The following is a 23621-nucleotide window of genomic DNA, read 5'->3' on the forward strand; positions in this document are numbered from 1 at the left end:
TCTGATATTAAATATATGAGCATACATACTTCTCTGTATTTTATTAAGTGTAGCCATCACTGCAATCAAAATAAAGAATTATTCTGTCACCACAAAGATCTCCCTTATGCTATTCCTTGGTTACAGTTTTCTCCCTACCTCTAACATCCCTAACCTTAGCAGCCATTAATCTGTTTTCCATCTCTGTAATTTTGGCATTTTGAAATAGATGTAGCTTTACTGGAGGTTGACTAGAAGATTATTAATTTTATTGCTACTTCAAAAGAACCAGCTTTGGTTTTATTGATTTTTTTCCCCTTTATTTCTTTGTTGTTTTCTGTTTTCCTGATTTCTGCTGACCATTACTTTTGCCGTTTTTCTGCTTACTTTGGATTTCATTTGCCCTCCTTTTGTAGTTTCTTCTTTATTAATTTTCTGAACGTTTATTCATTTTTGAGAGACAGAGCATGGACAGGGAAGGAGCAGAGAGAGGGAGACATAAGAATCTGAAGCAGGCTCCAGGCTCTGAGCTGAAGGTACAGAGCCCAAGGCGGGGCTCAAACTCCAAAGTTGTGAGATCATGACCTGAGCCGAAATTGGAGGCTTAACCAACTGAGCCCCCCAAGCACCCTTCTTCTTGTAGATTCTTAAGGTTGCGACTGGGGTCACTGATTTAAAACTTATTTGCTGAGACCATTTGTTGCTATAAATTTATCCATAATTACTTCCTTAGCAGCATCCCACATTTCTTTTAACTTTGAAATAGTTATAGATTCACATGCAGTGGTAAGAAATAACAGAAATCTCGTGTACCCTTTACCCAGTTTCCCCGAGTGGTAACATTGCCAAGCTATAGTGTAATATCAGAACCAGAATATTGACACCAATCCAGTCAGAAATGCAGAACATTTCCATCACCCTCATGTTGCCCTCTTTTAGCCATGCCTGCTTTCTCCTTGCCTTATCCCTAACCTCTTCTTAACCCTTGACAACCACTAATCTGGTCTTCATCTCGATAATTTCGTCATTTCAAGAATGTTATAGGGACGCCTGGGTGACTCAGTTGGTTAAACGTCCTACTTCACCTGAGGTTCAAGCTCACGTTTCCTGGGTTCGAGCCCTGCATCAGGCTCTGTGCTGACAGCTCAGAGCCTGGAGCCTGTTTGAGATTCTGTGTCTCCCTGTCCTCCACCACTCATGCTCTGTTTCTCTCTCAAAAAATAAATATTAAAAAAATTTTCTAAATCTTATATAAGTGGAATTAGATATAGTATGTATCGTCTTCAGATTGGGGTTTTTCTTCACCTGGCATAGTCCTCTGGATAGTCATCAAGTTTGTTGCATGTATCAATGGTGGATTCGTTTTGATTGCTTAGCAGTACTCTGTAGGACGGGTTACTACCATTTATATAAAAGCTCTTCTCTCACTGAAGGACAGCTGTCTTGTTTCCAGTTTGGGGCTCTTCCGAATGAAGCTGCTATAAACATTTGTGTACAGGTTTCTGGTGAACATAATTTTTAGTTTCTCCGGGAGAAATGCCCAAGTCTCTGTATTTGCTGGGTTGTATGGTAATTGCATGTGTAGGTTTTAACTTGGGTGAATTCAGTCTCCAGATGACTCTTCCACAGTAGCGTGCAGTTTAAGTCTTTGTTCAGTTCTTGTGACCTTAGCTGGGCTGTCTGTAGGCTGACCTTACAGAGATACAGCTCAAGGGACAGTGAGAGATTTGCAGAGTGTATCAGCAGATTTCAGGGTTTCCTCTCTTAGGTTCTCTTCTTTCCTGAATTCTCATCCTTACTTCCCCATGTCTGTGTCCTAAACTTAGCCTTCCGGTTCATTGCTTCAGCAAGGAAAGGTCTTGACCTTCCCAGCTGATTCCAGCTGGGGCCTGCCTTCAGGAATAAAGCCAGGAAAGCAGAAGAGCTGGTCAGTTCTACTCCTTCTTTCCAAGTGTAGACTTCCCTTTAGATTCTGCCTGCTTTCCAGGTTTTCAGGCAGAGCTTTTTTTTTATATTTTATCTAGGGTTTATAATTGTTACCTGCAAGAGGATTATCCCGATAAGACAGACTCTGCCGTTTCTCAAAGGGGATGTGTTGTGTATTCTTTTTAATTTTATACAAATGGAAGTGTACCATTATTTATCTTTTTTAAGCTAGATAAATATGGAGATTGTTTTCTTTTAAATGTGTGTAATTATGCCTGTTTTTAATTGTATAATTATCCACTGTATGGATATACTCTTCAGCAATTTCCACTGTTGGTGGACACTTGATTTGTTCCCATTTTTTGCTATTTAAATATTGCTGCATTATGTACCCTTGAACATAAGGCATTTTGTATATGTGCAAGCATTTTTGGATTAATTCTTAGAAGTAGAATTGTCAGATTGGCCTACATAAAGATGGCTGTGATTTATACGTTCAGCAACATTGGGTAGGAATGCCAGTTTTCTCCCCACACACTAACCAACTCAGTATTAAAATTTTTGTCCCATCTGTCTATTTTTACAAATGACTTTTAGTTTTAATTTGCTTTCCTCTTATGAGACTAGTTAAGCATCTTTTAGTATATTTAAAGGCCATTTAAATTTTTTATGAACTTCCTTTTTATGTTCTTTGCCTATTTTTCTTATGAGATTTTGAGTTTTTTACTTGTAAGAACTTTTCATGTATTAAATATATTTTTACATCACTCATCATGAGGGAAATACAAATAAGATACCACCTCACACCTGTCAGAATGACCAAAATTAACAACTCAGGAAACAGCAGGTGTTGGCGAGGATGTGGAGAAAAGGGAACCTCTTGCACTGTTGGTGGGAATGCAAACTGGTGCAGCTGCTCTGGAAAACTGTATGGAGTTCCTTAAAAAGTTAAAAATAGAACTGCACTACAATCCAGCAATTTTACTACTAGGTATTTACCCATAGGGTACAAAATTACTGATTTGAAGGGATACATGCACCCCAGTGTCTATAGCAGCATTATCAGCAATGCCCAAATTGTGGAAAGAACCCAAATGCCCATTTACTGATGAATGGATAAGGAAGTTGTGTATATATATATGTGTGTATACACACATATATACATACACTGGACTATTACTCAGCCATAAAAAGAATGAAATCTTACATTTGAAATGGCATAGAGTATTATGCTAAACGAAGTAAGTCCATCAGAGAAAGACAAATACCATATGATTTCTCTCGTGTGGAATTTAAGAAACAAGACAAATGAACCTGGGTGGCGGGAAGAGGGAAAAGAAAGAAAGGCAAACCATAAAACAGACTTAACTGTGGAGAACAAAGGGTTACTGGAGGGAGAGTTGAGGCAGGGGGATGGGCTAAGTGGGTGATGGCTATTAAGGAGGGCACTTGTGATGATGGGCATTGGGTGTTGTAATGAAGCCCCTCCCCATTTCAAGATTTAACATTTTCCCCTGTATTTCCTCCTGGTGTTTTTTTCTGTTGTTGTTGTTTATTATGTTTGAATTTTTTTAATCTATCTGAATCTAAAATTTATCTTGGGAGAAATAAGTTAGAAACAATGTAAACTTTAAATCTTTTTGACAAATGGCTTTTGTGTACTTTGTATTCTCCAGCATAAGAAAATATCTAAAATATTTATAGTCACACCTGTTGATTCATAATTTATGGTTTCTGCTTTTGGTATCATGCTTAGGCTTTCTCCACCCTCCAAATTATACCTCTATTTTATTTTTGCTACTTCTGATATTTTTTATATTTAACTCTTTAATGAACCTAAAAAGTACTTTGATATATGGTGAGTTGGTACCAAACTTCTTTTCTATCCAGTTAAGTAGACTATTGTTCTACTGCCATTTATTGAATCATACTCTCACTAATTTCAAATGCTATCTTTAAAATTTTCAAATTTGTATGTATGGAACTATTACTTCTCTTTTGTTTCATTGATTGCCCAGGTCCTTATAATGATACCATACTGACAATTATTTGAAAAATAAAAATGACAAGCAAAATAAAAATAAAACCAGGAACATTTGTTTTAAAAGATTCTGAAATGTATTATAAATCTAAAATATTTTTTGGGTGTTACATTTTCCTAAGAGTGCTTTAAATTCAAATGTAAAGTAGTTTTTTAAGTGTGAATTAATTTGGGGAGAATTAACATCTTTACATTTAATAATCTCATTCAGAGGGTGCCTGGTGGCTCAGTTGGTTAAGCATCAGACTTCTCGTGTGTCTGGTAAGCCTCAGCTTGATATGGAATACAGTGGTACTCACTTGTGTTTTTAACCATAATCTCTTTACAGCATAGATTTTTAGAAAAGGTGACTAAAGAAGAAAAAGAAAATAATTTTGAAGTTTGCAAAAGGTCTGTAACCTTTTAATTATGTGACTTTAAAATAGTCCTATAATTTGTATTTTGAGTGTATTTTTCATTCTCTGCTCTATGTTCTTGGGCTACTGTGCCACACGCCATACCTCAGTATTATTAAATTGGTGTATTAGGTATACCCAGAGGTCAGCGATACTGCAAGTTACCTTAAAGCTGTCACAAAGATTCTTGAGCCGTTCAGATATTTTCTAAAGAAGGAATAAAGAATAGTGATAAAAGAAAGAAGAATGTGTACATGACTTGTGAAGGTCAAAGTAGCTGAAATCAGATGAGCGTTGCCGTGGGCAAGTATCTGACCTGGCTGTGGTCGCGAGTACTGCAGATTAGTGTGCTCACCAGAACCTGTGCAGATGCGGAACTTCGAGCTGAAAGGTACCTTGGAGGTCACCTGATCCATCCTGCACTCCCATTTTGCTGCTGAGGCAAGGTTCACTCAAGTGAGGTGACCAGTGTGTTCAAGTCGTTTCGTGTCAAGACAGTAATTTTCCAAGTGTGATCCTTGTAGCAGCACGTGGGAACAAGTCCGAGATGCAGTTTAATTGGTCCCATCCCCGATTTGCTAAAGCAGAAACTCTGGAGATGGAGCCCAGCAATCTGTGTTTCATCCACACCCCTAGTTGGTCCTAAAATGTGCTCGAGTTTGAGAACCGTTGTATTAAGGAAAAGCCGGGTAGGAATTAGCTTGCCGTGGAAGCCCAGTACAGTTCATGACTGAATATTTTAATAGGAGAAAATGACAAAGTTACGTCTTTTATTCTATTGAAAGCATTTTGCTTACAAACTAAATAGTGTCATTACAGCCTGTAGAGTTTTATCATCATTTTGGATCTACATAATGACTAGGAATGTGACATTGAAGTCATATTACCCTGGGCTTCAGTCATCCAATCAAAACCAAAAGAATTTAACCAGATCATCTCCTCCATCTGTAAAATTCTGTAATTCTTACTTGTTTATTCTATGTTATTGCTTTTGTTTTGAAGGAGGTTATTATTGATTGTACATACTAATGATGTTCCAAGTTGCAAAGAGAAGTATCTTTATTTTCTGTGTAATTTTTAAGCCTTGTCAATGCCAGTAAGTTTCAACTGTTGTAAGTGTGGGCCCCTCTTCTATTTTTATTCTCCACTAGTCCAGGGAACCCCAGCTGAAAAAACTTATTAGAATTGTTTTTAAGGTAAAATATTATATTACCTGAGTGATCTTTCTCCTAAAAACTAATTTCCTTATCTATTAGTTATCTGTTAGTCAGCTTTGAGGTGCTTCCTACTGTCCCCCTTACTTAAGTTCTTTCTTTTTCTAGTAAGTGAAACTCCAGAAAACTCTTACGTTTTTCTAAACTTGGTTTTAAAGGATATCAATATTAAAATAGAGTTGAAACTATTTTTTTAATGTTTATTTATATTTGAGAGAGAGAGACAGAGTGAACAAGCAAGGGACAGAGAGAGAGGGAGACACAGAACTCGAAGTGGGTTTCAAGCTCCGTACCATCAGCACAGAGCCCAACAGAGGGCTTGAACTCACAAACTGCAAGATCATGACCTGAGCCCAAGTCAGATGCTTAACTGACTGGGCCACCCAGGTGCCCCTAGTTGAAACTGTTTAAATCAGCAACTAAGAACAGTAAATCTTTTATACTTTCTTCCCAAAGGAAGTTCTCAAGTACACATATAAATTTATTAAATACACTTATCCCAAAAAATTATTTATAACTTTTTTTTCACTGTACTCTCAATAGAATAATTGGATAATCTTTTCTATTAGAATGCTAACTTGCTTGCCTCCTCGGACATTTTGTCTGAAATGATCAAAAGTATTCTGCTCTGGTTTTAACCCAAGCACCTTACTCCTGTCCCTACCCCAGCCATTGAACAAGCATTGGTTTTCTACTTAAGAAGGCAGGAATGCTTATTGAAAATACCGAAGAATCTTAGTGTGGTGACCATATACAGCATGGTGTATAGCATAGACATAGTGTTAGGTTGTGTTTCCACTCGATTCTCATTACTTCAATGTTTTTAGAGTAAATTTAAATTCTGATTTTGGTTTTTCTGCTCATACAGCCAAGATTCTAAGACTTCAGAGATTGTGGTTGATGAAGGTCAGTTATCAGCACTGGCCCCAAAACCTTCGTGCTTACTCGTGCCGCCTTTGAATCTGAGTGCTCCTCAAGAAGACATATTACTGAAGCCCTGGATGAATGGTACTATTTTATTAATAAAATTATGTTGGCTTTTTGGTAATATAGAAATTGTATGGGAGATTTTTTTTAACCAAATACAAAAAACGTTAAAAAAACCAAAACCAGCCTAGAATATGTTAAATTGGAAAGTTTGTATACCTTTACGTAGTACTTTTGATGGAAGAATTTCTTAAATGTCTGTAATTATGTGATAGTTGTAGTATAAATAAATCATAGGTTATACCTAAAATATTTATATTTTAGTTGAATATTTTAGGATTATAATGTATTTTAGAATTCTGTTAGTTTTTTTGAAAATCCATAAAGCTTTTGAACAAAATAAACTAGATTGAAGAATGAATTTGGAAACAATAAAATTTCTTTGCATAGCTCACACCTAACTCTTCTGTCCCTTCCTGTCGTTGACTTCGTGCTTCCTGGTGTCCTGGATACTATAGCATGCCCAGATGATCGTGTGTTTTATCTTGAAAAGCTTAACAGATTTTATAATGGAAATCACAGCATTTTTTGTATGCAGCAGAAACTTCAGCTTGTTCCACATTCTGTCTGAATGCTGCCAAGTAAAAAATGAAATTCTTTAAAATAAATAAAATAATTATCTTTGGGGAAAAGAAAATTTTCCAAATGCCCTAATTCTCATTTGAAAGGATCAACATTAAGGAATAGGCTGCCTGGTATATTAGTCAGCTCAGGCAGCCACAATAAAATACCACAGAGTAGGTGGCCTGAACCACAGAAATTTATTTCACACAGTTCTGGAAGCTAGAAGTCTTAAGATCAAGGTTCTGGCAGAGTTTAGTTTCTAGCTGCCTTCCTGGCTTACAGATGGCTGCCTTCTTGCTGAGTCCCCACGTGGCTTTTCCTTGGTGCGTGTGCATGGAGAGAGAGCAAGCTCTCTGCTGTCTCTTCTTATAAGGGCACTAATTCCATCAGCTCAGGGTGTTTTCCTTATGACACCATTTAACTTCAGTTAGTTCTGTAAAAGACCCTGTCTTCAAATAAAGTCACATTGGGATTTAGGGCTTGAACATATGAATTTGTGGGGTTCATTTTACAATACCTACATTTGTCAGTAATTTTTTTTCTTTAGAAATTTTAATTGTGTATCATGTTTGTTTAACATGAAGACTGTTATTTGAATGCAGTGTTCAGTGCTGGTGAACTGAAGGCTTTTAAGAAAGTATCTTCAGCTTCAGATGAGTTTAAAATTTCACATTTAGGCCTAGAAATACTTAAGGAGCACCAAAGATGGAAATCATTTTTATTTCATAGGAATGTACCATGGCACCACAGCCTGTGAACTGAGTAGGAGTAGTCCACAGTGAAACTTTAAAGCAGATAGTAGTGGTCATCTGTTTCATTGTGATGAAAGGAAGAAGCAGTAACACATTGGTATTTCATGTGATTCTTAATCATTTCTAGATTTCAGATTTCCAGGAAAACATTCTCTCTTAAAGCTGCAGGATCCTGAAATGTGTGAAATAGTTAAGAGGGAAAAAAACATAGGGGTAAGTCCTCCATTTAAAAAAATGATAATAATCTTACACAGCACATATTTTGGTTGTAGTTCCCTGACTAGCATTTGTTAAGCACTTCTGGACATGAATGGCAGTGGGTGATAAGAAGCAGAAAATGAGTAGTAACTCAGAGGATATTCACATATAATATAAGAAGCTGAAAGCAAAAGGCTAAGCAGGCGAGGCGGAGAGGGTATATCCAAAACAGAAAATACAGGATGATGGGTTCCTGGTGATAGAAGACAAAGCTAGTGATTTAAAGCTGTTTATAGGAAAAGTTTGCCAGATATATATATATATATATATATTCTCTTGTTCCTTCTTACATGTATCAAAACTCATACTGAGCCATGAGTTCTGGGTTGCAAAAGAGGATTTATTTTCTGCGCTCAAGTCTAAGTCTTTGTCCCCAAAACTGAACAAAAACCAGCATAAGTGCAATTGCCGTATATATTTTTAATATGCCCTTTCCCTTTCTATTAGAAAAGCTAAGGAAATTTTGAGGTCTAAATAAATGCATCTGAAATATGGCACATACTGTAAATAGAACTAACTTTTCATAAAAGCAAAAGGGGCAAGTATGTGAGAAAGGGAGGGCATGATAAACTTCTAAAAACATGTAAAGTAAAACAGTAGTAACTTTGATGGAAATTTTTCACAATATTGCAAAAAGTCAGACAAACCACTTTGAATTGTTTTTTTTTCATTATTTTTGAAAATATAAATTAAGTTCGAGGGTTTTTTTTTTTAAGTCAAGTCAGCAAGCAATTTGTCTTGGTACTGTTTTGGGTATACAGTATTTCTGGTTTCTTCAAATGCTTTCTTACTTGATTATGATGTTTTTTTACAATTAACATAGAGAATTTATCTAATTTTTTAGGTGTTCCAGAAGCCCCTCGGGTTGATGCTACCCCATAGATACTGCAAATTTCATTTTAATACATTACGTGGCTGTGAGCGATCACAATGCAAGTTTGCTCATGTGCCTGAGCAAGGGGATGAAAAGGTAAAAATATGTAGAGGCTTTGAAGTAGAGATTGTTTTCAGATCATCTCAGCCATGTGTTTTAATTCAGATATTCATTGACTCCCAATGGCATGGCTTTGCCTGGCTTTGTGCTTTAAACAAATCATACAATCTGTATTCTTTTGTTTCTGACTTCTTTTTCAAAATATTTGAGATTCATCTATATTTTTTACTTAATTATAAATATTTCTGTCTCATTGCTGTATAATATTGAATATTCCATTTTGTGAGTATATCAAAATTTATTGTATTGATATATATTACTTTTGAGTCATTTGATTTCTGAATTTGGGAAATAGAGTAGTGATGTTATATCAGTGTTCTTCTGTGGGTCTTTTGGTGAATATATGTGCACTTTCTGATGGGTTATATTTAAAACTGGAATTGCTGGCTCATAGGATCTGCATATATTCAACTTTAGTTGATGCTACCAAACAGATTTCCAAAGCGGGCTGCCCAGTTACACTGTTTCCAGCAACGTCTGAGAGTTTTGCTTGCGTCATAGCGTTACCAGCTCTTGGTATTTTCATTTTAAAACCATTCTGGTGAGTGGGGAGTGCTGTCTTCCCTGATGGCTAATGAAGCTGAGCATCTTTCAGAATCATTACTGGACACTCAGATACACTCTTTGTGGAAATCTCTAAATATTTTGCCTATTTGTTTTGCCTAAATCCCTATGAAAAGGGATTGCCTTTTTCTTATCTATCTTAAGAATTCTTTATATATTCTGGGTATAAGTTCTTTAGTGGGTATGTGTATAGCAGGTAATTTTTACTACCGTACAGGTTGCCTTTTCACCTTCTTAAGATGTCTTAGTAAAGATAATTTCTTAATTTTTACATAGTCCAATTCTGTCAGTTATTTTATGGTGCTAACTTTGTGCATCCTGTTGAAGAAATCTTTGCCAGGCTCATGATGATGTTCTCTTACAGTTTTTCCTTCAGAAGGTCTGTTGTTTTATCTTTGCATTTAGAACATTAAGCCACCTGGAATTGATTTTTGGTTTTGATGTGAAAAAAAGGTCAAGATAAATATTTTTTCCCATGTGGATCCCTATGTGACCCAACACCATTTACTTAAAAAGACCATCCTTTCCCCCAGTTCACTTCAGGGTCACCATGTCATAGATCAGCTAATTATATATAAGTGGCTCTATTTTTAGGTTCTCTGTTCTAATCCGTTGGTCAGTATGTTTCTCCTTGAACCAGTAAGTAGCTATTTTTTAAAAGACCCAAATAAGGTTGTTGTTTTGTTTTTTTTTTACAATTTTGAATACTCAAGGATTTCCTTCCCTCCCCAGTTGCTTGCTAATCTTGCTATTTCCTTGACTATTTCTTTGTCAGAACATGTGTAAAATTAGGTTTTTATAGTGAATTCAATATAATTTCAAATCTGTGAGTTAACCAACATCAGTTTTTTTTCCCATAATATTTTATTGTCAAATTGTTTTCCATACAACACCCAGTGCTCTTCCCCTTAAGTGCCCTCCACCATCACCACCACCTCTTTTCCCCCCTCCCCCTTCCCCTTCAACTCTCAGTTCATTTTCAGCATTCAATAGTCTCTCAAGTTTTGCGTCCCTCTCTCTCCCCAACTCTCTCTCCCTCCTCCGCTCCCCCGTGTTCTACATTAGGTCTCTCCTGTTTTCCTGCTAGACCTATGAGTGCAAACATATGGTATCTGTCCTTCTCTGCCTGGCTTACTTCGCTCAGCATGACACCCTCAAGGTCCATCCATTTTCCTACAAATGGCCATATGTCATTCCCTCTCATTGCCATGTAGTACTCCATCATGAATATATACCACATCTTCTTGATTGACTCATCGGGTGATGGGCATTTAGGCTCTTTCAATGTTTTGGCTATTGTTGACATTGCTGCTATGAACATTGGGGTACATGTGCTCCTGTGCATCAGCATTTCTGTCTCTCTTGGGTAAATCCCTAGCAGTGCTATTGCTGGGTCATAGGGGAGTTCTATGGATAGTTTTTTGAGGAACCTCCACACTGTTTTCCAGAGCCGCTGCACCAGTTTACATTCCCACCAACAGTGTAGGAGGGTGCCCATCTCCCCACACCCTCGCCAACATCTATAGTCTCTTGATTTGTTCATTTTAGCCACTCTTGACTGGCGTGAGGTGGTATCTAAGTGTGGTTTTGATTTGTGTTTCCTTGATGATGAGTGATCCAACATCAGTTTTTTAATTCCATTGCTTTAAGTTCATTTTAAAAAATAAGCAGAGGGGCACTTGGGTGGCTCAGTCCGTTAAGCTTCCGACTTCAGCTCAGGTCATGATCTCATGGTTCATAAGTTCAAGCCCCGCGTCAGGCTCTGTGCTGACAGTTCGGAGCCTGGTGCCTGCTTCAGATTCTGTGTCTTCCTCTCTCTCTGGCCCTGCCCCTCTCATGCTCTTGTCTCTCTCTGTCTCAAAAATAAATAAAACACTAAAAAAATAATAATAAATAATAAAAAATAAGCAGAAAGGATTGAAATTTGTGTCTTTTTAATGAAATATAAAAAGGTAATGTTACATTTTTTCTTGCTTGTAGGTTTGTATGGATGTGTTTAAGAAATATATAAGCATCAACGAGCTGTGTTTGCTACAACGTGCAGGTATGAGACAGTGGGATGATTACTATAAATTCAAGAATGTGGGTGTTTCAAACAACGTGCAGTTGTATCTTACAGTTTGAAAGTAAATTCAGGACTTGTAAGTATGAAAACTGCATGCCCAGTGGCTCTGCTGGTGTTACAAAGGATCAAAAAATAGGTGTGGCATTTTGGTTAATTTTAAAAAATTATAATCCACCTAAGTGCTATAATTTTCTAACACTAATATTTGCATGTTGTAGATAGAAATTTAATGTACATGTGTAAGACAGAAAAAATATTGAATATTGACTTAAAATCTTCCTGAAGGGATGTTTCAGAAGCTAGATCTTCCCTACTTCTTTATCCTTCTCTTTTAACACTTAACCCTCGAGGCCGATGCACCATCCATACTGAGTTCTGTTCAGTCCCCTGCGCAGGACAGACTGTGTTATGATGTCCAAGCCACTGCTGTCCCTGCCCTCTATCTGGGACGCCTTCTGTCATCCCCCGGCCCCACAGCAAAGAGCTATCTGTCTCTCAAGTTTTAGTCATAGGAAATAGGATCACCTTTATAAGCCCTTATCTGAGTCTACTGCCTCCTCCATTTTCTGTCGCCACCTCCCCCTACTCCACTGTGAGCCGCAAGAGGAAGGGACCAGGCTTATTTATACTTGTCACCCTGACGCAGCCACCCAGTCCACAGAGTGTCACAGTGATAGAGCCTGTTCGCTGCGTGTTCATCAGCCTGAAATCTCACTTGGCTACAAACAAAATTTCTGACAAGTTTATTATTTGTTTTGCTGGTGATATCCTCTCCCCCAGGATGAGAGGGAGCGTCTGAGGGAACTGCTGTGACATGACTTAATCCTAGTAAGGAGGAAGTAGGTAAGGGAGAAGGAATGGCCTGTATGGAGAACACACCCATCACCGAGGCATTGATGAACAGAAGCCACATGATTAGGTGTCGATGAACGTTTATATTCCAGAAATAATTCCATAACATGAGATGAGGAAGGAAGGAGGATGACAAGAGAAAAAAAAATGGAAAACTCCCAAAATTGTAATTCTGATTATATCGAGCATATCTGGAGAAATATATTTGAATTTAGTTTTAAAACAACAAATACAGGGGCAGGCGGTGGCGTCTGTGCTCCTCCAGAAGTGGAGGAGGCGCTGGGCGGCCGCTTCCGGCCCGAGCCTGAGCCAGCGCCCTGAGGTGTAGAGCCGGGGTAGGACCCGGAGCGGAGCCATGGCCCAGAACACGCTGTCCTCGTGCTTCCGTCGAGCAGACGTCGACCAGTTTGATGAGAACAAATTCATGGGCGAGCAGGACCCGGAGGCGGTGGCCAAGCCAGCCGGGACCCTGGTGGGGTGGACGGCCTTCTGCAGCGGGGGGCACGCTTCGGGCATTCCATGCAGCCTTGTACAACTCTCCCGTCAACACCAAGCATCAGGTGGTGAAGGAAGGGGCCCCAGCGCGTGGTGCTGAAAGTGCTTACAAAGTTAACACGAGTGAAACTGAGCAGGCTGTGCAGTCACTGGACAGAACGGCATTGACTTCCTAATGAAGTATGTTTATTAAGTGTTTTGAGAAGGCCACAGAAAACTGCAGCACAGTGTTACTCCAATGGCATGAAAAGGGCATCAACAGTGGGAGGACTAGGCTCTATCCTGAGTTCTTAAAGCAAGAAAGACTTTAAAAAAAAAAAAAAAAAAAAGGACTACATTACCCTGAGAGGAATTTGGGATGCACAGGCTGATGAAGAAGGGGCTGACAATGGGCCATCTTCCTAGGACCTCCCAGCTAACCTATTTCAGGACATGTATGTGCTCAGGTGTATTTTATTTTCAAGGTGGAGGGAGAAATTGTCTGTTTCCTGAATCCTTTGCAGAATCTGATAGTCTGTGCCTTTGTCTACACAGAACCCAGAACAGGCGTTGTAACCGTTTCCTACAGTGGCTGATGTGCCTTGGCCAGGTATACCTGTGTGCTCTGCCTAGTTAAAAGGGGGAGAGGCAGTCTGAGCAGATACAGATCCAAGGGCTGTGATACAAGGAAGAGCTTGTTTTTTTGAAGTAGTAAAACTTCAAGAATTTGTGCAGACAGCCCTGGGAAGATGGGACTCTCTTGGGTTCAGTGTTAAGTGCATGCTGCATCAATAAAGCTCTTGGCTTATTCGTCTGTAAAAAAAAATAATAATAAAAATAAAAAAACTAATACAGAAAACAAAAATAAAGACCTATAATGAAGAATAAATGCAGGAAGTTGGTAAAAACCTCTGGAAATTATGTTTGGTGTAAAAACAGAAACTTAGATCAGTAGAACAGAATAGATAGCCCAGAATAGAACCAATATTACATATAAAAACTTTTAATATTTAGAAACTCTAGAGAGTTTGGGAAAGGAAGACTCATTTAATGAATGATGTTAGGATTACTAGATAGCAATTTAGAAAGAGAATGGAACACCACCGGTATGAGGTGCAGGTCTAACTGCTCAGGCGCTACAGAGAACCTACATTGGTGCACAAAGGGAGATGCTGAGTGGGTAGGACCCCCATCCCCTGTTTATCCATAGGTCCTCTTTTATATGTTTTATAGTTGATTTTATATGTAAAATTCTCTTTCCAGAAGCTATTTTTGAATGCTTTACTTAGAACATAATTTCAAGTTTCCAGAAAATTACAAAATTTAAAATAATACAAAGGACACCTACATATCCTTACTTTATTGTTTGCACTCATTCTCTCTCCCTCTCCCTCTCTCCATATATGCATGTGTGTGATATACGTGCACGCGCACACACACACACCTTTTTCCCTATACCATTCAAAAGTAAGTTACGTGCATCATGGCTTTTTACTCCTAAATACTTCAGTGTATATTTCCTAAAAACAAGATATATCCTCTTACATAATCATGGCACATTTATCATCATCAGTAAATTTAACATGGGTACAATACTTTTGTCTCATCTACATTTGTATTCAAATTTTGTCAGTTAACCCAATAATATTTTCATGTCATTACATTTAGTTGTTGTGTCTCTTTATCCTTCTTTTTTCTAGGACATTGCCACTGTCTTTCTTGATGCGTGCGTGTGTGCGTTTACATCTGTCTTCCCACCTAGATAACAGCTGCACTGGCAGAATCTGATAGAACTGTTTTAGAACTCCAGAGTCTGTTGTAGGTTTGCAGTCTCTGTGAGAAGACTTGAGGGATAGATTGGGGTTAATTTCAGTCAATTTCAGCTTTTAGCAGTAACAACTGCTCGTGCCTCATCCCCAGCTGTGTGATGGGCAGCCCTGCAGGTCTTCCTGGAGTAGTTTGCACACAGCCTGTGAGAGCCAGGGTGGGCAGAAAAGATGCTGTCCCCCAAATATCAGGATCTGCGCTCAGATTGCTGATTGCTGCCCCCATCACAGAGGTACAAAGAGATGGGTAGCTGTTACTGTTGCACTTTCCCCCATTGTTGCAAACCCCTCCCCTTCCTGCTAAAGTGACTTCCAGAGGACTTAAAGAGCCAGCAACCTTTTTTTTTTTTTTTTATTCTCCCTTTCATTTTTCTCTTTTCCCTTATGGGAACCCTTAGAGAGTAGGATATTCAAAACAACTGCATCCATTATGGAGAAAACTAAAAAGTGACTATACGTGGGAAAGGCTCAGAAAAGACCTGAGTACACCTTAAGTTCACACGTCAGGCTGATCCTTGCCCCAGAGCATACAGCAGTCAAAAAACAAAAGCAATAAACAACAATAACAAAACCCAGCAAACCCTGGAGAAGGGGGAGAATCTGAGCTCTGTAGTTACCACATTATTCAATTCAAATGCTAACTTTTCAACAAAAGTCACAAGATATGGAAAGAAATAGGAAAAGTGCAACCCACTCAAAGGAAAAAATAAATCAATAGAAACTATCCCTGTGAAAAGTCTAATGGCAGGTAACTGAGACAGTAACCTCGAAATAACTGTCTTTAAGGTATTTAAAATTCTAACAAAGATATAGAGAAAGTAGGGAAAATAATGTATGAACAAAATGGAAATATCAATACAGAGAGAAACCTAAAAAAAAAAAAATCTGGAGCTAAGAAAATACAATAATTGAAGTGAAAAACTTACTACAGAGATTCAAAGGAAGACTTAAGCAGGCAAAAAAATCAGCAAGCTTGGACAGTAGGACAATAGAAATTATTGAGTCCAAGGATGACTGGGTGGCTCAATTGGTTAGGCATCCAACTTTAGTTCAGGTCATGATCTCACGGATCATGGATTTGAGCCCTGCGTCAGGCTGTGTTCTGACAGCTCATGGCCTGGAGCCTGCTTCAGATTCTGTGTGTGTGTCTCTCTCTCTGCCCCTCTCCCACTCATGCTCTGTCTCTCTTTCTCTCTCAAAAATTAACATAAAAATTTTTTAATAAAATTTTTTAAAAATTATGGAGTCCAAGGTACAGAAAGAAGAAAGATAGGAAAAAAGTGAACAAAGCCTCAGGGACCCATGGGACTCCATTAACTGGATCAGTATACACATTGTGGGAGTCCCAGAAGGAGAAGAGAAAGCCAAAGCAGCAGAAAGAGTATATGAACAAACAATGGCTGAAAAATTCCCAAATTTGATGAAAGTCATGAATGTAAATATCCAGAAAGCTCACCAAACTCCAAGTAAGATGAACTCAAAGAGGCCCACACCAAGACACATTGTAATCAAAGTTTCGAAAGGCAATCTTGAAAGCAGCTCGAGAGAAGCAAATTATCACATCCAAGAGATTCTCACTAAGGTTCAAAGCAAATTTCTCATTGCAAACTTTGGAGGCCAGAAGGCACAGGGCCAATATATTCAAAGTGCTGAAAGAAAATTTCTGTCAACCAGGAACATTATATGTAGCAAAACTGCTCTTCAAAAATAAGAGGGGAAATTAAGACATTTTCTTATAATTAAAAGCTAGAGAGTTCCTGTCCTGTATGAAATGCTCCAAGGAGGCCTGCATGGTAAATGAAAGGACATAAGACAGTAAAGGTCACATGGAGAAATAAGGATCTCAATAAAGGTAAATACGTGGGCAGTTGTAAAAGCTAGTTTGTAACTGCTGTTTTGTTTTCCACATGATTAAAGAGACTAATACATTTTTTTTAAATTATTGTAAAAATCAGTATTATCATAAAGTTTTTAGGTAACTCCAAAATCTCTTTTCTATATAATTCAAGAAACCAATGTATTTTATTTTATTTTATTTTATTTTACTTTGTATTTTATTTTACTTTATATTTTATTTATTTTTTTTAAATGTTCAGTTTTGAGAGAGAGAGAGCGAGAGAGCGAGCGAGCATAAGCAGGGGAGGGGCAGAGACAGAGAGGGAGACACAGAATCCAAAGCAGGCTCCAGGTTTTGAGCTGTCCACATGGAGCCCGACGCAGGGCTCAAACCCACATACCGTGAAATCATGACCTGAGTCAAAGTCCAACACTTGACTGACTGAGCCACCTAAGCGCACCCCAAGAGACTAATGCATATTTTAAAACTATTTGATATTTTGGTAAACATAGTATATATAAATGTAATTTTGTAACAGCTGGAAAGGGTGGGAATGGAGTGTAAAAAAGCAGATCTTTTGTATGTTATTGAAATTAAACTGATATAAATTCGTATTAGAGTGTTAAGACTTTAGGGTGTTAAACATAATTCACATGGTAATCACAAAGAAAATAACTAGATAAATACATAAAAAGAAATAAAAAAGGAATTTAAACATTTTAATACAAAAAAATGAACTAAACACAAAAGAAAGTAATGCAGGAAATGAGCAAAAAAGTTATAAGTATGCATGTGCAAAACGTGCAAAACATAGCAAAATGACAAAAGTAAGTCTTTCCTTTCCATAATTACTTTTAAAATGAATGAATTAAACTTCCCAATTAAAGGACAGAGATTAGCAGAATAGATAAAAACACAGGGTCCAAATATATGCCATTTAGAAGATACTTTATTTTTTATTTTATTTATTTTTTACAAGACATTCACTTTAGATCCAAAGACACAAGTACTAACCAAAAGAGAGCAGAGGATGGCCACACTTAATATCAGAAAAAAATAGACTTTAGTTCAAAAGAGGTTAAAAGAGTTCAGTCAGTTAAGCATCTGACTTCAGCTCAGGTCATGATCTGGTGGTTTGTGGGTTCCAGCCCTGCATCAGGCTCTCTGCTGTCAGTACAGAGTCCGCTTCAGATGCCCTGTCTTCCTCTCTTTCTCTCTCCATGTGTATGCTTTCTCTCTCTCTCAAAATAAATAAATGTTAAAAAAAAAAAAAAAAAGAACTGATACCAGTTATTTTTAATTTTTCCTAAAAAGTTGAAGAAGAGGGAACACTTGCTTACTCATTCTATGAGATTGAGTTAGTCATTACTTTGATACCAAAGCAAAGACCCTACAAGAAAACTACAGATCAGTATCCCTTATGAACACTGATAAAAAATTCTCAACAAAATACTAGCAGACCAAAGTCAGCAGCACATTTGGAGGATTATACATCATGACCAAGTGGGATTTGTTCTTGGAATTGCAAGGATAGTTAACATACAAAATCAAAGTAATACAACACATTAAGAGAATGAGAGAGAGAAACCACCTGAGCATTTAAATTAATGCAGAAAAAACATTTGATAAATTTCAACATTCTTCCATTATAAAAACACTCAAAAAAGTAGGAAAAGGAGGAAACTAACAACAACAAAAAGCTGTACAAGTTTCTCCCAGTATCTGAAAGTAAAGTACTCTTATGAAACCTTTCATAAGCCAAAATGGCATAAAGTAGAGAAGCAGTTACCATTTTGTAGAAGTGAAAATCCTCTTTAGTTTTCTCTCAGCTAGTGAAAATAGGTACAGACATACCTCAGAGACATTGTGAATTCTGTCCAGACCACTGCAATAAAATGAATATAGCAAAAAATGAGTCAAATGAATTTGTACATATAAAATTTATATTTTTACTCTAATCTGTTAAATGTGCAATAGCAGAAGACAATGTACATGTATACCTTAAATGAACTTTATTGCTAAATAATTCTAACAATCATCTAAGCCCTCCATTAGCCATAATCACTGATCACAAGTCACCACAATAGATGTAATAATGAAAGAGTTTGAAATACTTCAAGAATTACCAAAAGGAGATAAAGAGACATGAAATGAACAAATGCTATTGGAAAAATGGTGCCAGTAGGTTTACTTGATGTAAGTTTCCCATAAACCTTGAATTTGTAAAAAATGCAGTATCTGCAAAGTACAGTAAAGCAGAGTATAATAAAACAAGGTAGGAGTACTAAGCTAGGACTTCCATAAAAGTAAAGTGGATAAAGCAAACTTACAGAGAATGAGGGAAACCTGTATGTAAAAAACCTACTGCAAATATTATACTCAATGGTGAAAGACTAAAAAATCTTCCGCTTAAGATCGGGAGCAAAGGCAAAGATACCCACTTTCATCACTTCCGTTTAACACAGAACTGGAAGTTCTAGCCAGAGTGGTTAGGCAAGGCAAGGAAGTGAAATGCATCCATTTTGGAAAGGAAGAAGTAAAATTATATCTGCTTGTAAGTGATACGATCTTATATGTAGAAGCCCTAAAAATTCTGCATCCAAAAAAACCCCCCACAAAAAACAAAAAAAGCCCAGTAAGAACTAAAATACGAATTCAGCACAGTAGTAGGATCTAGAATCAACATGCAAAAATCAGTTGCATTTCTACACAGTGACAGCAATCTGAAATAGAAACTATAAAACATTTCAATTACAATAGCATGAAAAATAATAAAATATTTAGGAGTTAACCAAGGAAGTGAAAGACTTGTCTAATGAAATCTACAAAGCATTGCCGAAAGGAATTAAAGAAAAGATAAACTAGTAGAAACATATCCCATGTTCACAGACTGGAAGACTTAATATTGTAAAAATGTCAATCCTACCAAGAATGATGTACAGATTCAGCACAGTTCTATCAAAATCCCCAAAACATTTGTTTGCAGAAATAGAAAAACCTATCTCTTATAAGGAATACCAAAACAATTTTTTTATTTTTATTTTTTTCAAGTTTAAAAAACATTTACTATTTAAATTCAAGTTAGTTAACATAGTATTGGTTTGTTTGTATAGTATTGGTTTCTGAAGTAGAGCCCAGTGATTCATCACTTAACGTATAACACCCAGTGCTCATCCCAACAGGTGCCCTCCTTAATGCCCAATACTATTTAGCCCATCCCCCCACCCAGCTCCCTTCCTGCAACCCTCAGATTGTTCTTTGTATTTAGGAGTCTCTTAACGCTTTACCTCCCTCTTTGTTTTTATCTCATTTTTCTTTCCCTTTCTATATGTTCATCTGTTTTGTTTCCTAAATTCCACATATTGAAGAGCAATCTTGAAAAAGAGTAAAACTGGAGGAATCGTACTTCTGACTTGAAAACTTCCTACAAAGCTACAGTAATCAAAAACTGCAGTACTGGCATAAAGACAGACAATACAAACCAATGGAATAGAATAGAGAGCCCAAACAGAAACCCTCATGGATATGGTAAAATGATTGTAGACAGTGATGCCAAGACTATTCAGTGGGGAAAGCAGAGTATTTTTCAATATATGGTGCTGGGAAAACTGGCTATCCAACACGCAACAGCAAGTAAACCCTTACCTAACACTATATACAAAAATTAATTCAAAATGGATCAAAGACCTTAATGTAAAGACCTACAAAATAAAGCTCTTGAAAGTCATAAGGACTAAACCTCCACAGAATTGGTTTGGCAGTAATTACTCAGATATGATGCCAAAAACGGACAATAAAAGACGACTAGACAAATTGGACTTCATGAAAATTTCAAATATTTGTGCATTAAAAGACGGTATCTAAAGAGTAAAACAGGAACCCAAAGAATGGGAGAAAATATTGGCAAATGATACATCTAATAATGGAGTAATATGTAGAATACATAGAGAACTCCTAAACTCTATAGCAAATAGCAACCTGATTCGAAAATAGGTAAAGTGCTTCATTATATGTTTTTCCCAAGGAGATGTGAATTTCCCATATTACCTGCTAAGAAGGCAACTAGGCAGATATTGCAAAATGAATAGCAGGAGAAACTCATCTGTCTGTGCCCAGGAAAAATAATTGTATATAAAGAAGCTTTAAGAAAAGCTGAATGTGGGGACACCTGGGTGGCTCAGTCAATTAAATATTCGATTTTGGCCCAGGTCTTGATCCCATGGTTCATGGGTTCGAGCCCTGCATCAGTGTCTGTGCTGATGGCTCAGAGCCTGGAACTACATCAAATTCTAGGGAGATTCATTTATTAATAAAACTAGGATTACATGATTAAAAAAAGAGGGGTGCCTGGTAGCTCACTTGGTTAAGCCTCTGACTTGTGATTTCAGCTCAGGTCATGATGTCACAGTTTGTGGGATTGAGCTGTGTGTCAGCCTCTGTGCTATCAGAGGAGATTGATGATTCTTGGGATTCTCTCTCTGCCCTTCCCCCCCCATATACACAGTGGAGTACTACATGGCAATGAGAAAGAATGATATATGGCCATTTGTAGCAAAGTGGATGGACCTCGAGGGTGTCATGCTAAGTGAAATAAGTCAGGCAGAAAAGGACAGATACCATATATTTGCACTCTTAGGTCTAACAGGAGAAACCTAATGGAGGACCATGGGGAGGGGAAGGGGGAAAGAGAGTTGGGGAGAGAGAGGGACACAAATCATGAGAGACTATTGAATACTGAACACGAACCGAGGGCTGAAGAGGGAGGGGGAGGGGGAAAGGGGGTGATGTTATTATATTGTATTATTAAAATTGTTAAAGGTTATTATAACTTCAACAGTTATTTCTTCTTATTATACTATTGAACTTTATCAGTAGTATTTGACTTTCCCAAGCAGCACCAAGTAATCCAGATAGTTATAAGTATTTTGGGGCAGAAATAATTACACAAAAGAAAAACCTAAATTAATTTTTATTAAGGCAATTTCAGCTAAGGTGTATAGATTTTGACCTATGAAATTTTGGAATGAGGAAAAAATATAAATGAAATGTTCCCTAGAATTAATGGGGAAAATTAGACATAATTTAAGTGTTAATAGAAAATAGATTAAAGAATTGACATTAAGAAATTACTTTGTTAAAGGAAATTAATCTGTACCTTTTAGTATAATGTTAATAATCATAAACTGGAAGAAAATATCCTTAGGATCAACATGTTGGTGAAGTTAAAATGACAAGAAGGAATGTGTGTCAGAATAGTCTATATCTACCCCAAAATGACACAATTCTCGTACATGACTAGGCCAGGCCTGAAGCCCCCCTGAAAGCACGGCTCCCTCAGAGCTCATGGTGAGACCATGGTACATGAGGTCCCTTCGACATGTTTCTTGTGGTAGGCGCATGGAGTTAGCTCCCAGTCTAGTGCCTGATCTACCTCGTTGATTTGTTGATTTCAAATGTTGTTGTTCTTAACTTTTGCTTTAATTTATTTTTGTTGAATACTTCTGATATGGAAATGTACCTTTCAAGAAAGTAAATTTATACTACGTGATCTTTAAATATAGAGACTTTTCCTAATTTAGGAAAGATAAGTATCTTAAAATCAGCTCATGACTTCTATGTTTTGTTTGTCTGTTTTAGTAAACGTGTTTATGGAGTACTACAGGAAGTTCCCTCCAGGTATACACTTTGATTTACAAGTGCTAAATGACCTTCTAAATTCTTTACTCAAACATTGTTTATTGAAAGAAGTATTTCAGGTGGTGAACCTCAGCATAATGGTTAAAATGCTGGTAAGTAACCTAAAAATATATACTTTTTAATGTGTATGTGAATTTCTCTGTTATATTTCTTGTTTGTATAATTTCGCAGTTAAATTTCTGTTTGTTGAGTACTTCCTAGAGAACACGTGTGTTTCTCAGCATAAACGAATTTGAGAAACTTAAGGTGTACAGAAAGAAGACATGAAAATGAGTATAATTTTTTTTGCTTTATCCAGCCAGCTCTGAAAATATTACTAAAAATATTTGAGTATGTGGCAACTATGAAATTAAGGAATGCTGTACCTGCTTTAATTGATATATTCTATAAGGTATGGTGTACTTTATCTCTTTTATTCTCTGATAATGACTAACCAAGAAAGTAATTCTTTCCACTAACACTCTTAAGCCACCTTTTATCCACATTATTGATGCAAATATTTTTTAGAAATGCTCTTTTTCTCTTGAAATAGGATTTATAAACAGACTTCTGTGAGTGATAGGCCTTCACCTTAAATAAGTCATTCCAAGCACTCCAGGTGACTTCCTTCTAAGTTGTGAACTCATCTTTATACCTTAAAAATGATTAAAGAAAACTCTTCATCAAAAATTTGAGGCCATTTATAACAAAAATAAATACACAGATCAATATATAAATAGAAAATCATGACCAAAACAAAGGAAGTAGGTAGGGAGAAATATGGAGGTTAGGAATTAATTTTATATTTTGACACAAAACAAAAAGAAAAATAATTTTTATGGCTTCCTCAAAATATATTAAAATTTGTATTTTGGATGCTTACTGGTATTGAGCACTGCCCAGGCATCCATTTCAGAACAGGCTGCAAGAAAGCCTCCATTTTCTTTTAAGCATTGGAACCATCTAGCAGATGTACAGATATTTCAGTGAATACCTTTAGTTCCACTTTACAAAACTTGACAGAATTACCTGCCTAGAAATTTTTTGAACCAGAAATTACTGGCTCAGTTTACTTCTCAGGAAGTTTAGAATCTGGGATAAGGTCTAAACACCAGTGCTATGCTAAAGACAAAATAAGTACAAAGCAAGATGTATTAATGATAAATTCACTGAGATAACTTGGAAAACAAAGAATATTCAAGTTTTATATTCAAGCA

General features: G+C 37.0%; 1 protein-coding gene, 1 non-coding gene and 1 pseudogene across 2 annotated transcripts in view; 2 read left to right on the forward strand and 1 right to left on the reverse strand.

Annotated features, from left to right (window-relative positions):
- The window catches only part of TOPAZ1 (testis and ovary specific PAZ domain containing 1), an 87077-nt gene that overhangs the window by 24372 nt on the left and 39084 nt on the right, over window positions 1-23621 (forward strand). Inside the window, 7 exon segments of the mRNA XM_029938782.1 lie at window positions 4275-4336; window positions 6424-6563; window positions 7986-8071; window positions 8961-9086; window positions 11655-11718; window positions 22366-22517; window positions 22724-22816. Of these exon segments, the coding sequence (XP_029794642.1) occupies window positions 4275-4336; window positions 6424-6563; window positions 7986-8071; window positions 8961-9086; window positions 11655-11718; window positions 22366-22517; window positions 22724-22816 (723 nt within the window).
- On the reverse strand, window positions 8392-8520 carry LOC115293094. Its single transcript, XR_003909355.1, has one exon. It is a non-coding gene; the product is annotated as a small nucleolar RNA SNORA40 (small nucleolar RNA).
- LOC115292924 lies at window positions 12534-13415 on the forward strand (annotated as a pseudogene).

The sequence above is a fragment of the Suricata suricatta genome, chromosome 5 (genome assembly GCF_006229205.1).
Source record: "Suricata suricatta isolate VVHF042 chromosome 5, meerkat_22Aug2017_6uvM2_HiC, whole genome shotgun sequence".
Classification (NCBI taxonomy): Eukaryota; Metazoa; Chordata; class Mammalia; order Carnivora; family Herpestidae; genus Suricata; species Suricata suricatta.